This window comes from Argopecten irradians, chromosome 5 (assembly GCF_041381155.1).
Source record: "Argopecten irradians isolate NY chromosome 5, Ai_NY, whole genome shotgun sequence".
NCBI lineage: Eukaryota > Metazoa > Mollusca > Bivalvia > Pectinida > Pectinidae > Argopecten > Argopecten irradians.
Window position 1 is genome coordinate 33,235,944 of NC_091138.1, and position 13,020 is coordinate 33,248,963.

General features: G+C 34.9%; 1 protein-coding gene across 5 annotated transcripts in view; it reads right to left on the reverse strand.

Moving 5' to 3' along the window:
* Nucleotides 1–13,020, reverse strand: part of LOC138323592 (serine/threonine-protein phosphatase 2B catalytic subunit 2-like) — a 47,562-nt gene that overhangs the window by 13,735 nt on the left and 20,807 nt on the right. For 3 of the 5 annotated variants that reach the window (XM_069268304.1, XM_069268305.1, XM_069268302.1), the window contains exons 1-8: nucleotides 9,230–9,429; nucleotides 6,332–6,532; nucleotides 5,511–5,635; nucleotides 3,577–3,688; nucleotides 2,919–3,064; nucleotides 2,347–2,486; nucleotides 1,833–1,910; nucleotides 1,461–1,555 (exon numbers count right to left, since the gene is read on the reverse strand). In XM_069268304.1, the coding sequence (XP_069124405.1) occupies nucleotides 1,461–1,555; nucleotides 1,833–1,910; nucleotides 2,347–2,486; nucleotides 2,919–3,064; nucleotides 3,577–3,688; nucleotides 5,511–5,635; nucleotides 6,332–6,532; nucleotides 9,230–9,275 (943 nt within the window). In that variant the 5' untranslated portion in view covers nucleotides 9,276–9,429. Of the gene's footprint in view, nucleotides 1–1,460; nucleotides 1,556–1,832; nucleotides 1,911–2,346; nucleotides 2,487–2,918; nucleotides 3,065–3,576; nucleotides 3,689–5,510; nucleotides 5,636–6,331; nucleotides 6,533–9,229; nucleotides 9,430–13,020 lie in introns of those variants that run through there. The other 2 variants (XM_069268306.1, XM_069268303.1) reach the window with 2 other exon arrangements.

A 13,020-nucleotide genomic window follows, 5' to 3' on the forward strand; every position in this document is an offset into this window, starting at 1 on the left:
TTTATGCACGAATCTGCAAAGGTATTTGATGCTGGATACAATTTACATCAGCAGCGGTAGATTATTTCTTTAGTATCATCAATGACTCAAACATCTCATTTTTTTTGCACTTTCAAATATGTTTATTTAATAACGTAACGTACCTTAGTTCTCGATCGTTTCGATAAATTATGCTTCCTTACAACAACCCACATTCATGGGTAGTCTCGTTCAACCAGACTCTTTTGACTATGCCACACATGTGCGCATCAAGCGTCTCGTTGAACGAGATATAGAAGCATGCAAAATCGGTGTGCAATGACTACCACAAGTTTCGAATGTAATTTGGATACAAGAAATACTCGTTACATTGTTTCATTGCTGCTTGAATATGCATCATTTTATGAAATATTATCAAGCTAGTTCGCTGCATCGATCGACAATTCCCGAAGAATTCTCAAACACATTTAGGCCCAGTTAACACATGGCTTCACCACCAGCTGCCATTTTCAAATTCATACACATGTGTCAAAACAACACTGGAAGTTGATGGGCCCTTTGAAGTTTAATCATGATCATATGGTCATTTTGCCGGGACAAATGTACGTAAATTTGTTCTTTGTTTAGGTTCAGAAATGATACGTAAATATTTTCAGACAAATCATATTTAGTTTTTGCATTTGGTATCGATCGTCAGGCTTTTTCTCAAACAGATTCATGTGTCGATCTAACGTAAACAAGAATAAAAAAAATTGGAACATTGTTTTGCCATTAAACAATCAAAACTGATTAATAACTTCAAAAATAATTACTTGTTGTTCGTTTTAAGTGTGAATAATTTTTGTATTGATCAAATGAAGGTATGTATGTAGGGGGTCAAACGGAGGTGCAAAACGCTATCTCCGCCTATTCGAATACTCCGGTTATTCGAATAATTTCTTCTGGAAAATGACTTATTTAAATAAGTGGAATCCTCTGTATAACACACTTATTCAGTGAATGAAGGTCTGCTTCTGATAGACGACACTACAATGCAGATTTCAACACACACACAAAACGTTTAAAAGTTTATGTGTAATCATACAAATACATTGATGTGATGGCTAGCATTGGTACTGCCAAAAAAATTAGTCGCAAGCCAGTGGTTAGCATTTTCTTACTCTATAAGAAAATTCTGGTGGTTCATTTAGTTTCTTTACAGATGAAGAGGAAGCAAATGTCAAGTATTACAGGTGTTTTCATTAGTGGATTTATATAATCTACCTCTCCAAATCTATTAAATCCAAATATACGTAAGTCTATGAAATAGAAATGTATTAAATGAAATGGATATTGTTAAATCACTTAATCACATGCAAAAATTTGGAAGAATACTTTTACATAGCATGTGTGTCAACCAGACTTAACTAGAGCAGACGTTCTGCTGCAGAAATTGAAAAAGTATTTTTTTTTTAGTCATAGAAAGTTATTGATTTACTTACCTTTATTATTATAAACATCTAGGTAATTTGGGGCTGAAAATATTGTTATTAGTGATGGAAATCCTGTTGTCTGACTTTTCCTGTACATGCGGTATCTGAAGGGAACAAAACAAAATAATGTACTCCACACATATATGTATCATCAGCATATGTATGACCCATTTTTTATTTTATATTAATACATTTATAATCCTATTTAGTGAGTTTTAACTTATAAAATATATCCCAAAGAATATAAAGTTTATTATATTTACTATGAGTTTTTGCATGAAAGACACTTAAATGAGAGATATAACCTCCAGCAAGACATTAAAGCATTGGATCTCTCTAACCTCACTAAAAAAAAAAATTCCCTTAAATAGAAATACCTACCCAGCATCTTGTGCCTCATGTGCTCTAATAATTGATAATAAATTATTCTGTGACAAAAAATCACAACATGCTGCATAGCTGAAAAAAAAAAACAAGTTTGATTATCAAAGTGAGAACAATGAATTAAAAGTATAAAGATTTGATACATTTCACAACAACAACTCTTGTAATACAGCAGTCCCTATCTAATATTAACTGCATGAAATCAATTAATCAAGCACTTGGCTCTACAGATTTAGGTTAAAATAACCATGAAGTAAATACATTTAGTGCATGTAGACACTTGAGTAATAGACAATAATAAATTTGATAACACAAGTGTCTGTCAACCAATAAAATTGCCACTGTTGTCAGTAATTCCATAGCTTATTCTTATTGTATTGAGAAGGATTTTCAACTGGGAAGGGAATATCCAAAAGTAAATCAGTTTTGGGAAAATCTTAATAAAATTTGAAATATCAGACAAGACTCTCTATTTGGATTGCTTTTGTGTGTTGTATCATCTATTGTTTACCTGTAGAAATATGAGCAACCTCTAACACTATTATGAGTAAAGTGTTCTGATGTTTTCTCCGTTCCGAAGTCTTCCAATGGATCAGACCACAAGAGGTCACACATGGGTCCAAATGCAGGAGGTTCCTTGAACCTGTCCAACTAAAAAAAAAATTTGAATTTGTTAGTGTTTTGAGTTTGCTTTCATCACATTTGTTGTTTCCAAATTTTGTCAATTTGTCTTTCAAAATTATTTGATTATGACCTTATGTATTTGGTATTGAAAACAAGACCAATTGAAAAGACAAATTGGATGCGGGAACTAAAAACTTTTCAAGTTCAATCATGAAATAAACTGAGATTTATGATCAAAAGTACTTCATCAGACATTTGTTTGTTTTATTTTTAGCGCAATCTGCTTAGTTTATTCAAAACAAGAGGTTTTTTTACCATGAATGAATTGGGGAATTTTTTTACTGAAATTTTAAATAATACTCATGTAGAATGAGCCCCATTATTGACCCCAAAATGCCCCCAGAAACATTGGTTGAGATATTGATAAGACAGACAGTATTTAAACAAAAGAGTGAATACTTTTCTTATATCTTCTAATGTGTGGATTTCTGGTGAAAGACCTCCATGAACACAGAGGAACTGCTGGTTCATTAGTGCTGCTAGTGGCAGACAGTCAAATGCATCCATACAAGCATCATATACTCTCTCAGTGTACTTTATTTTACCTGAAACAGAAAGAAAATAGAAGTCAATATCGTAATTCAATCAAATTAATATAAGATGTAATATGGCCACTCCTTAACTATACTTCTACAGTACATACATGTATTAAATATGTAATAATATCATCCATTTTCCTATTTATAAATTGTCAAAATATATTAACTCTGAGTTCATGAGATCATATATCTCTAGATAATTGCAAAATTAGCAACAATAAAATAATTTTTTGTTACAAAACTTTTTTTTTTTGCATCTGTAAATTAATTCACTTATTATTGTTGCAGCAATGACTAATCAACAGTCCAAACCTATATTGAAACTGGATAGCTTAATGATGTATTGTCAAAATCTTGGCATGTTCTCAATTGACCTGGTTGTTGAATGGTTACCTTTGTCAGCGAGTAGGATCGACATAAAATACATATCATGGTTAGCATTATTTTTCTACATGTAGCTAGACCCACTATATTTTCAATCAGTGTCCATGGCTATACATTGCAGCAATTATACTTACACTCTTGTTTAAATGTGAAATATTCTGTAAGGTGCCTGCACTCATGATTGCCTCTTAACATGAAAAATGTGTTTGGATGTAGAAGCTTTAAGGACCAAAGGTATAGAACACACTGAAAGACAACAAAACATCTGTTAATATAGGATGTACCAATGAAAATATGAATTTATGACCACTTGAATTTACATGTGTTTTATTAATTATCATTAAAATCACTGTTCCCTTCTATATAAGCCAATAGATCCAGACTTTTCCCTCCTTGATAGGCTAATAGAGGCAGACTTTTCTAAAAAAAATTCTGCATTTGATTTGGAGCAAGATGCAAGTCAGATTTAAGATAAAGTTTGTGTAAAGCTTTTTAGTATTATATTTAATTAGATGTACACACACTTTAAATGAACACAAGCTAAGTTCCAATTTCCAATTGGTGGTGTTGTAAAGAAAAGTGTACCAAGACAATCTTTTCTTGGATGTAGGCCAAAGTTCAAAATCTGGTTCAAATCAATAAACTTTAAAGTGAACAGTCGGGCAAGGATGGCTAAAGTCGGTTAAAATGTTGTGAATGTAATTTAAAGTATAGGAATCCTAAAATGTCCTCCCGGCTGACTATGTCCGTGCTTACATTTCCACGCAGCCTCGCTTTCAATGCTTTCAACTTTCCTTTACTTTAATGGTCAGAACTGGGAAACGTAAGCAGAACTTGGCCGCCGTATTAATATGCGAGAACTTTTGGAAGGCCAATGTATGCATTTAGACTGGTTTTCTTTGCCCGATTATTCACTTTAATTCTTTGCATGGAATTCCAGTAAAAAACTAAGCAGGCAATGGATCCTTAATTTCAATTTTAAATACATCAATCAGAGCTTCTTTCTTAAAGCAAATCACATATATCAAACTTACATAGACTCTTTCAACATATACAAGAGTCACCAGAACAAATGAAATAACAAATACCTATAGAAGTGGGTACAGTATCAAATCTACACAAAATAGATGCGTTAACAATTATATAGTTTTTAAGATAGGTTCAGAACACTGATTTTCACACAAATATTGATGAAACCCAATAATAAGAAACCATTAGAGGGTTCTCAAAATTTTAGTGAGTCTCACAGGTAAACCAGGCCCTGATATCTCTAAATCAAAAAACACTGATCACTTCAGTCAATAATTTATCAATATTTTTGACTTATGTCCCATTTTTATTTTTTTCAAGAAATCAGGGTATTAAATTTGCCTGGATGAGTATTACGTGTTATTTACAATATATATATATTAATTATAGTGCTCCAGTTAAGACGAGAACATAGGTAAAATACCCATTAAAATTTGTCAACTACAATTTGTCAATTAACCCTAAAAAATGTATGAATGGGTACAGTACTCCTAATATATTTGCATTAAACAACTTAATTGTTATGAGCACCTACATCCAGAAATAAAATCAGAAGAAATTTGTAAAATCATAAGAGTTCAAGTTATCCTCAATAGTCTGCATTAACGTGTTCTTATTTCAGATATTTGCACAATTGCAGCCTTGCCATCAGTTACTTTATACTGTAACAGCATACATTTCTAGACATATATCTATGTTAACTTTTGGGTTCAACCTGATGTCAAAAGTTGTACCTCTTCATTTTCAAAAGTACAGTACAATTATCCACTTCTCCAAAAATTAACTGGAGTACTTGTATATCCAGGTCAAAATATCTGTCCATTGTTACTTATTCATCCACAAGCAAATTAAAGTTTGCTTAACAATTATAATTTCTGTCTAGATATCTAGGCCTATGTAATACATATATCTAATCCAATGCCCTTAGACAGGAATTTCAGCAGATGTCAAGTTCATTTCTACAATTGTGTCAGAGTGGTGTTTTAATGATTAAAATGATGTATGAAACCAAATTCGGGGGTTCCTATGCACAACTTACTTCAATGCTGAAATATCCTCTGTCTACATAATCTCCTAAAAAGAGGTAGCGAGTTGTTGCTGGTGTGCCACCAACTTCAAAAAGTTTCATTAGGTCATAAAATTGTCCATGAATGTCGCCACATACTGAAAAAGGAGAACACATTGATTGGTTACATTACTATTATTGAAGTCACCATTTCAAATGTTAAGATATCAAAAATGACATTCAACTTAATCTATCAAATATAAAATTACATGATTAATACAGATAACTAATTTTAGAATAATTCCAAAATGAAATATATGTCATACATTCAGCAGATTTTCGAAGAAAAATAGATTGGATCTGAAATGACCTGTTACTAATTTTAAAATTGAAAGATGCTAAGAAATAGTTCAACTATAACTTTCTGAATCTATATTTGATCATGCATGAATGTGATGATTTTTTCAATTGAAATTTGACTTGCAATTCCACTCCACTACGTTACTCTAAGATACGTTGAAATCTGCTGTGTGGTTGAATCTCTCGGAAGCATAGACTGGTTGAATCTCTCTGAAGCATAGACTGCTACATATACCAGTACATCCTGAGATGTTCCAATTCTAATCAAAGGGTAATATATTGCCTAGCGTATCGTAGAGCATTGTAGTGGAGCAGAATGATCTACTTTTAGATTGGTTTGAAACAGTAATGTCAAGTCACCATAATTAACATCATTGTAATGAGAAGACTTTCATTCTCAGCTACAGTCAAGATATGAAACTTAATGAACAAAGAAAAAATAAAAAGTACCTCTCTGATTATAATCAGTGACATACAAACAGATATATATGTACCTGTAACAGGAGCCTCTATCTCAATCATGGTTTTCTCTTGGCGTAGCATGGCAGCGCCATCATTTATTATTCGTAATGCTACATCTTCTGTCACACGACCTTCCAAAATAAAGTGCTGTTTTAAAACTTCTGGCTTTGGTTTTCCATTAGCACCAAAGACTTCACTCATAATAAGCTTGTGGCTTGGTGGAAAAGGTGCATCTGTAAAATCAAAAACATAACAATAAACATACAACTTTATATATAGAAGGGCATGAAATACATGGAATATCTTTATAGTAATGCATGCTGCAGCTGAGTTTTATAGTCATACAATAGTAATACAGGGTTTTGAGATCCCAACATGTTGTAATAAAGAACAATTTACTGTCAACTTGTCCCACCTTCTGGTGATTGTGACATCATAATCATAGTAAGGTGCACGTGGGACCAATATCATCGATGGTATATTGTACCTTAGTCACATTCATTTGAGATATCAAAACATAGGCTCTGTATTGCAACTTGCAAGTAGACCTATACCTACTCAAGTACTCCTTTTCACATGATTTCTGTTGTTTAAGACTGCAAATTAAATCCACAACTCATATAGAATTTCTCAAAATTGTTAAATTGACTGTTGTGGGACCCGATGTTCGTGTAAAACTGTAAATAAATGAGATGTCATTTGCAAATAATATTTCCCAGAGCAGCTTTGTTACCGAGAGGTTAAGACATTGTGACATATTAGCACATTCCCTCCACCTCTGGGTCACGAGTTTCAATTCTATGTGACCATGGGGCAGTTACCAGGTACTGACAGCTGGTTGGTGGTTTTTCCCTGGATAATCCTGCTTTCCAATTCCTCCACCTAGAAATCTGGCATATCCTTAAATGACCCTGGCTGTTAGCAGGACTTTGAAACCAATCATGCACATTCATAAAACCTTTGGTTAGTTCGAACAAAATTAAATAAATATTGATGGACCAGTTCGATTTATCTGAAATTAAGCTTCAGGAAAAAATCGTGAGTCCAAACTATCCAAGTCGAAATCGGTAAAAATCAGTTTTGAGTACCAACGTATCTGGCATAAGCAATTTAAAGGCAGATAGGAAAAGTATTTAGTTTGATGATTTCCTGAAAGATAATATTCAATCAATTTCTCGTAAACATTTAATTTGTAAATTTATAATTAGCATAATTGCATAACAGAAGCAGCATGCACTTGTGCACATGGATAAGGCCCCAAACAGCACTTTACTAGTTATAACCTCATGAAAAGCTACGTATCTATTGTATAATTACCCAACAAGTGGATTCTTTTGGCTGGAGCTGAATATTTTTTGGGGACCCAATTGCGCTGATTTACAGACAAAAATTTTACTTTTACGTTCATGATTTGACATGTTCGAACTATCAGAAATAGGATTGATTATAAAAAGTCAGTGTTTGAACTATCACTAGCTAAAAAAATTACTGTTTTTCCGGAAAAAAATTTGCGTGTTCGAACTATCCAGCGGTTCGAATTAACCTGTTATCCCCAAAATCAGCTAGGTCAACATGGCAGAATCAAGTGACATGCATTGTATGATACAATAAAAAAAAAATGGTTATGTATACGTAGATTACATATAATATTTTCCAAAGTCATATAATTTAGTCTAAAACTGTCAATATTTTAACTCCTCTACACTCTGGAAACTAGAATGTTTCATCATGCAGAATCACCAGACATTACTAGTATTATTTTTCATGGGATCAATAAAATTAATTAATTTTTTATCATTACACAGAGTATGATGTCTGGAAACATTACTGGGACCCAACCAGTAGTTGTGATCGGGTGCATATTCTACTGTGCGTCCAGATTTCCGTATTTCTGTAGCTGTTGACAAATACTTCATGATGGTGTTTTTGTTTTAGTGGGAATACAGTAATGTTTTGAGAGATGTAAACAATTATTTTTTTCCTAAATCATGACTACTGGTAGGGTCCCATTAGACAGTGTGCTGGCTTTATAGTCTGACAGCTACACAACCATGCACTTTACAATGAACATATAACTAACATACAATGTAATATTGACCTAGCTCAGCCAGCAGTGTATAATATTAACCACCAGTTCATATTACAGGTCAACAATACTGCACATTAATAATCTCAAACTTAAAGTAATGCAAGAAAACTTAAGAAACCCAAAGGCACCAAGACTGACAACATTGCTAGTATGCCATCGCCATTATTATCAGCTGATTATTATTTAGCATAACAACAATGTATGCACGACTCCATTAGCAAACCTACATTACCACGAAAAAAAACAGAAAACAAGTGGCAGCATAATCGTGGCTTGAATTAACCATGTTTATGATTAACTACTTAGGCCTAGCAATATGTTTCAACATATTCCAAGAATAATTTGACCACGACTTTCAGTCTCGGCAGCCGTCAGGAATCGAACATACCAAAATGGGCACCGACATTAAAAACTAATATTGAATACAGTTGTTTATAATACGCTAGTTGAAATTACAGCTTTGATTTCTTAACATTTATGTTCTAAATAGAGCCGATAACATCTCAGGATTATATCACCTATTTGGGCGGAACAGTATGGACTTGAAAAAATTGCTTAGGAATGTAAACAACAGAACTGTCAATCACCTGAACAGCAGTAGTAGGATGAAGATGGGGTAAAACGTACTGCTGGTTGCAGTATCAACACATATTGCATCTATATAGCATGATACATACATTATTTTCATACAGCAGCTATCAGTGGACAACTTTTATGACTATGCAAAAGCGCATCAATAATTTTTCAACCTGACATAAAAGGGTATCAGATACCCCAGTCATGGCTGACAGCCAATATGGCGGATCTTGCTATTTTTGTCGCAAAGTACCTGGATACTTACTCTTGACGACTCTTTCCGTCGTCGATAATTTGGAATCTGTAGACATCCTGTGGCTTTAAATGGGAAATAATCATAAAGATGTGCCTTCGATGGCACACAATTTTTGTGATTTGCTCCGATTTTCCCGATGGTAAACAATTCCTTCAAGATGGCGTTAACAACATCTTATTTGCATACGAAACTATCAGTGTGCGCAGAAATTTGCGCAACCTTGCCAACGCCCGGTGCGACGCTACCAGGCCGAACTAACCGATAATGCTACTAGCTTGTTATATAGCAAAGGTAAAGTTCAGTATGTATGTAAATTATACATTCAATTAGAGTTTTGAAATTTAAACACACACACAATTATCAATTACTTAACACAACGTGTTAATAAGTTTTTATTCATTTATATATGTGTAATAGTTCACTAATGATGTAGTAGTACAATAAACATATATAAGTGTTGCACATAACAGTTATGAAGCTAGAAGCTCTATAGTTGAAAACATAATCGATTATAACTAAATACAATGTCTTAAAAGCATTATGACAACATTAATTCTAGCGCTATTATTCTAATTACAATGTCACACAAAAAAATAAAAAAAAAAAAAAAATAATACTACATTTGCATACGAAACTATCAGTGTGCGCAGAAATTTGCGCAACCTTGCCAACGCCCGGTGCGACGCTACCAGGCCGAACTAACCGATAATGCTACTAGCTTGTTATATAGCAAAGGTAAAGTTCAGTATGTATGTAAATTATACATTCAATTAGAGTTTTAAAATTTAAACACACACACAATTATCAATTACTTAACACAACGTGTTAATAAGTTTTTATTCATTTATATGTGTAATAGTTCACTAATGATGTAGTAGTACAATAAACATATATAAGTATTGCACATAACAGTTATGAAGCTAGAAGCTCTATAGTTGGAAAACATAATCGATTATAACTAAATACAATGTCTTAAAAGCATTATGACAACATTAATTCTAGCGCTATTATTCTATATTACCAATGTCACAAAAAATAAATAAAAAAAAAAGAAAAAATAAATTGTCGCCTACATGAATTAACATAGTTAACGCCATAACACCCTCTCCCCTATCCGACACCATAGCTATCCTTCTCTCCGTCCTCATAACTTCCCACCCTCCCGACCACAACTTCAGATGTATCCATTTCTCAAACTCCGGAACTACCCGTCCATCCTGCCATTATCCATAGTACGACCTTACGTATAATCACCCATCCCTCCAATCCCATAAATATCCATTACTCCAAAGTCATAACTATCCATTCTTCCGACCCCATAACTATCCATCCCTCCGACTCCATAACTATCCATCCTTCCGACCCATAACCGCCAATTCCGCCATCCAATAACTACCTATAAACATCCTCCCGACCTCAATAATCATCACTTCCCTTCAATTCTATAAATATCCACCCTCCCCTATTTACACAATCATCAATTCCCTTCAATCCCATAAACATCCACCCTCCCCAACCTCCATAATCATCGCCCCTTCATTTCTATATTATCATCCACCCTCAACTATATAATTATCATTTCTCTTTAATCCCATTAAACATCCACCCACCCAACATCCATAATCATCACTTACCTATAACTCTATAAATATCAACCCTCCCCTACCTCAAAAATCATCGCTTCCCTTCATTTTTATAAACATTCACCCACTCAACCTCCATAACCATCACTTTTCTTCAATCCCATAATCATCACTCTTCTTAAACTCCATTAACATCACCCTCTCCTACCTCCATAATCATCAATTTCCTTCCTCCCCATAAAGATCCACCCTTCCCTACCTCAATAATCACCACTTCCTTTTATTTTTATAAACATTCAACCTCACCTCCATAATCATCACTTCCGTTCAACTCCATAAACATCCAACCACCCAACCTCCATAATCACCACTTCCCTTCAACTCCATAAACTTCCACCCACCCAACCTCCATAATCATCACTTCAACTCCATAAACATTCACTCACCCAACCTCCATAATCACCAGTTCCCTTCAACTCCATAAACATCCACCCACCCAACCTCCATAATCATCACTTCAACTCCATAAACATCCACCCACCCACCCTCCATAATCACCACTTCCCTTCAACTCCATAAACATCCACTCACCCAACCTCCATAATCATCAGTTCCCTTAAACTCCATAAACATTCACCCTCCCACACCTCCATAATCATCACTTCCTTTCAACTCTATAAACATATAAACATCCAACCTCTATAATTCATCACTGCCCTTCAACTCCATAAACATCCACCCTCACCTCCACAATCATCACTCCCCTTCAATCTCATAAACATCCATCATCCCCTACCTCAATAATCACCACTTCCCTTTATTTTTATAAACATTCAACCTCACCTCCATAAACATTACTCCCCTTCAATCTCATAAACATCCATCATCCCCTACCTCAATAATCACCACTTCCTTTTATTTTTATAAACATTCAACCTCACCTCCATAATCCTCACTTCCCTTCAACTCCATAAACATCCAGCCAACCAACCTCCATAATCACCACTTCCCTTCAACTCCATAAACATTCACCCTTCTCAACCTCAATAATCATCCATTTCCTTCCTTCCCATAAACATCCATCATCCGCTACCTCAATAATCACCACTTCCTTTTATTTTTATAAGCATCCAACCAACCTCCATAATAACGACTTCCCTTCAATCCCATAAACATCCATCATCCGCTACCTCAATAATCACCACTTCCTTTATTTTTACAAGCATCCAACCAACCTCCATAATAACGACTTCCCTTCAATCCCATAAACATCCATCATACCCTACTTCAATAAACATCCAACCTCACCTCTATAATCATCACTTCCCTTCAACTCCATAAACATCCACCCAACCAACCTTTGTAATTACCACTTCCCTTCAACTCCATTAACTTCCACCCACCCAACCTCCATAATCATCAGTTCCCTTCTACTCCATAAACATCCACCCACCCAACCTCCATAATCATCACTTCCCTTCAACTTCATAAACATCCACCCACCCGACCTCCATAATCACCACTTCCCTTCAACTCCATAAACATCCACTCACCCAACCTCCATAATCACCACTTCAACTCCATAAACATCCACTCACCCAACCTCCATAATCACCACTTCCCTTCAACTCCATAAACATCCACCCACCCAACCTCCATAATCACTTCCCTTCAACTCCATAAACATCCACCCACCCAACCTCCATAATCACCACTTCCCTTCAACTCCATAAACATCCACCCACCCAACCTCCATAATCACCACTTCCCTTCAACTCCATAAACATCCACCCACCCAACCTCCATAATCACCACTTCCCTTCAACTCCATAAACATCCACTCACCCAACCTCCATAATCATCACTCTCCTTCACTGAGCTCCATAAACATCCACCCACCCACCCTCCATAATCACCACTTCCCTTCAACTCCATAAACATCCACCCACCCAACCTCCATAATCACCACTTCCCTTCAACTCCATAAACATTCACCCTTCTCAACCTCAATAATCATCCATTTCCTTCCTTCCCATAAACATCCATCATACGCTACATCAATAATCACAACTTCCTTTTATTTTTATAAGCATCCAACCAACCTCCATAATCACGACTTCCCTTCAATCCCATAAACATCCATCATACCCTACCTCAATAATCACCACTTCCTTTTATTTTTATAAACATCCAACCAACCTCCATAATCACCACTTC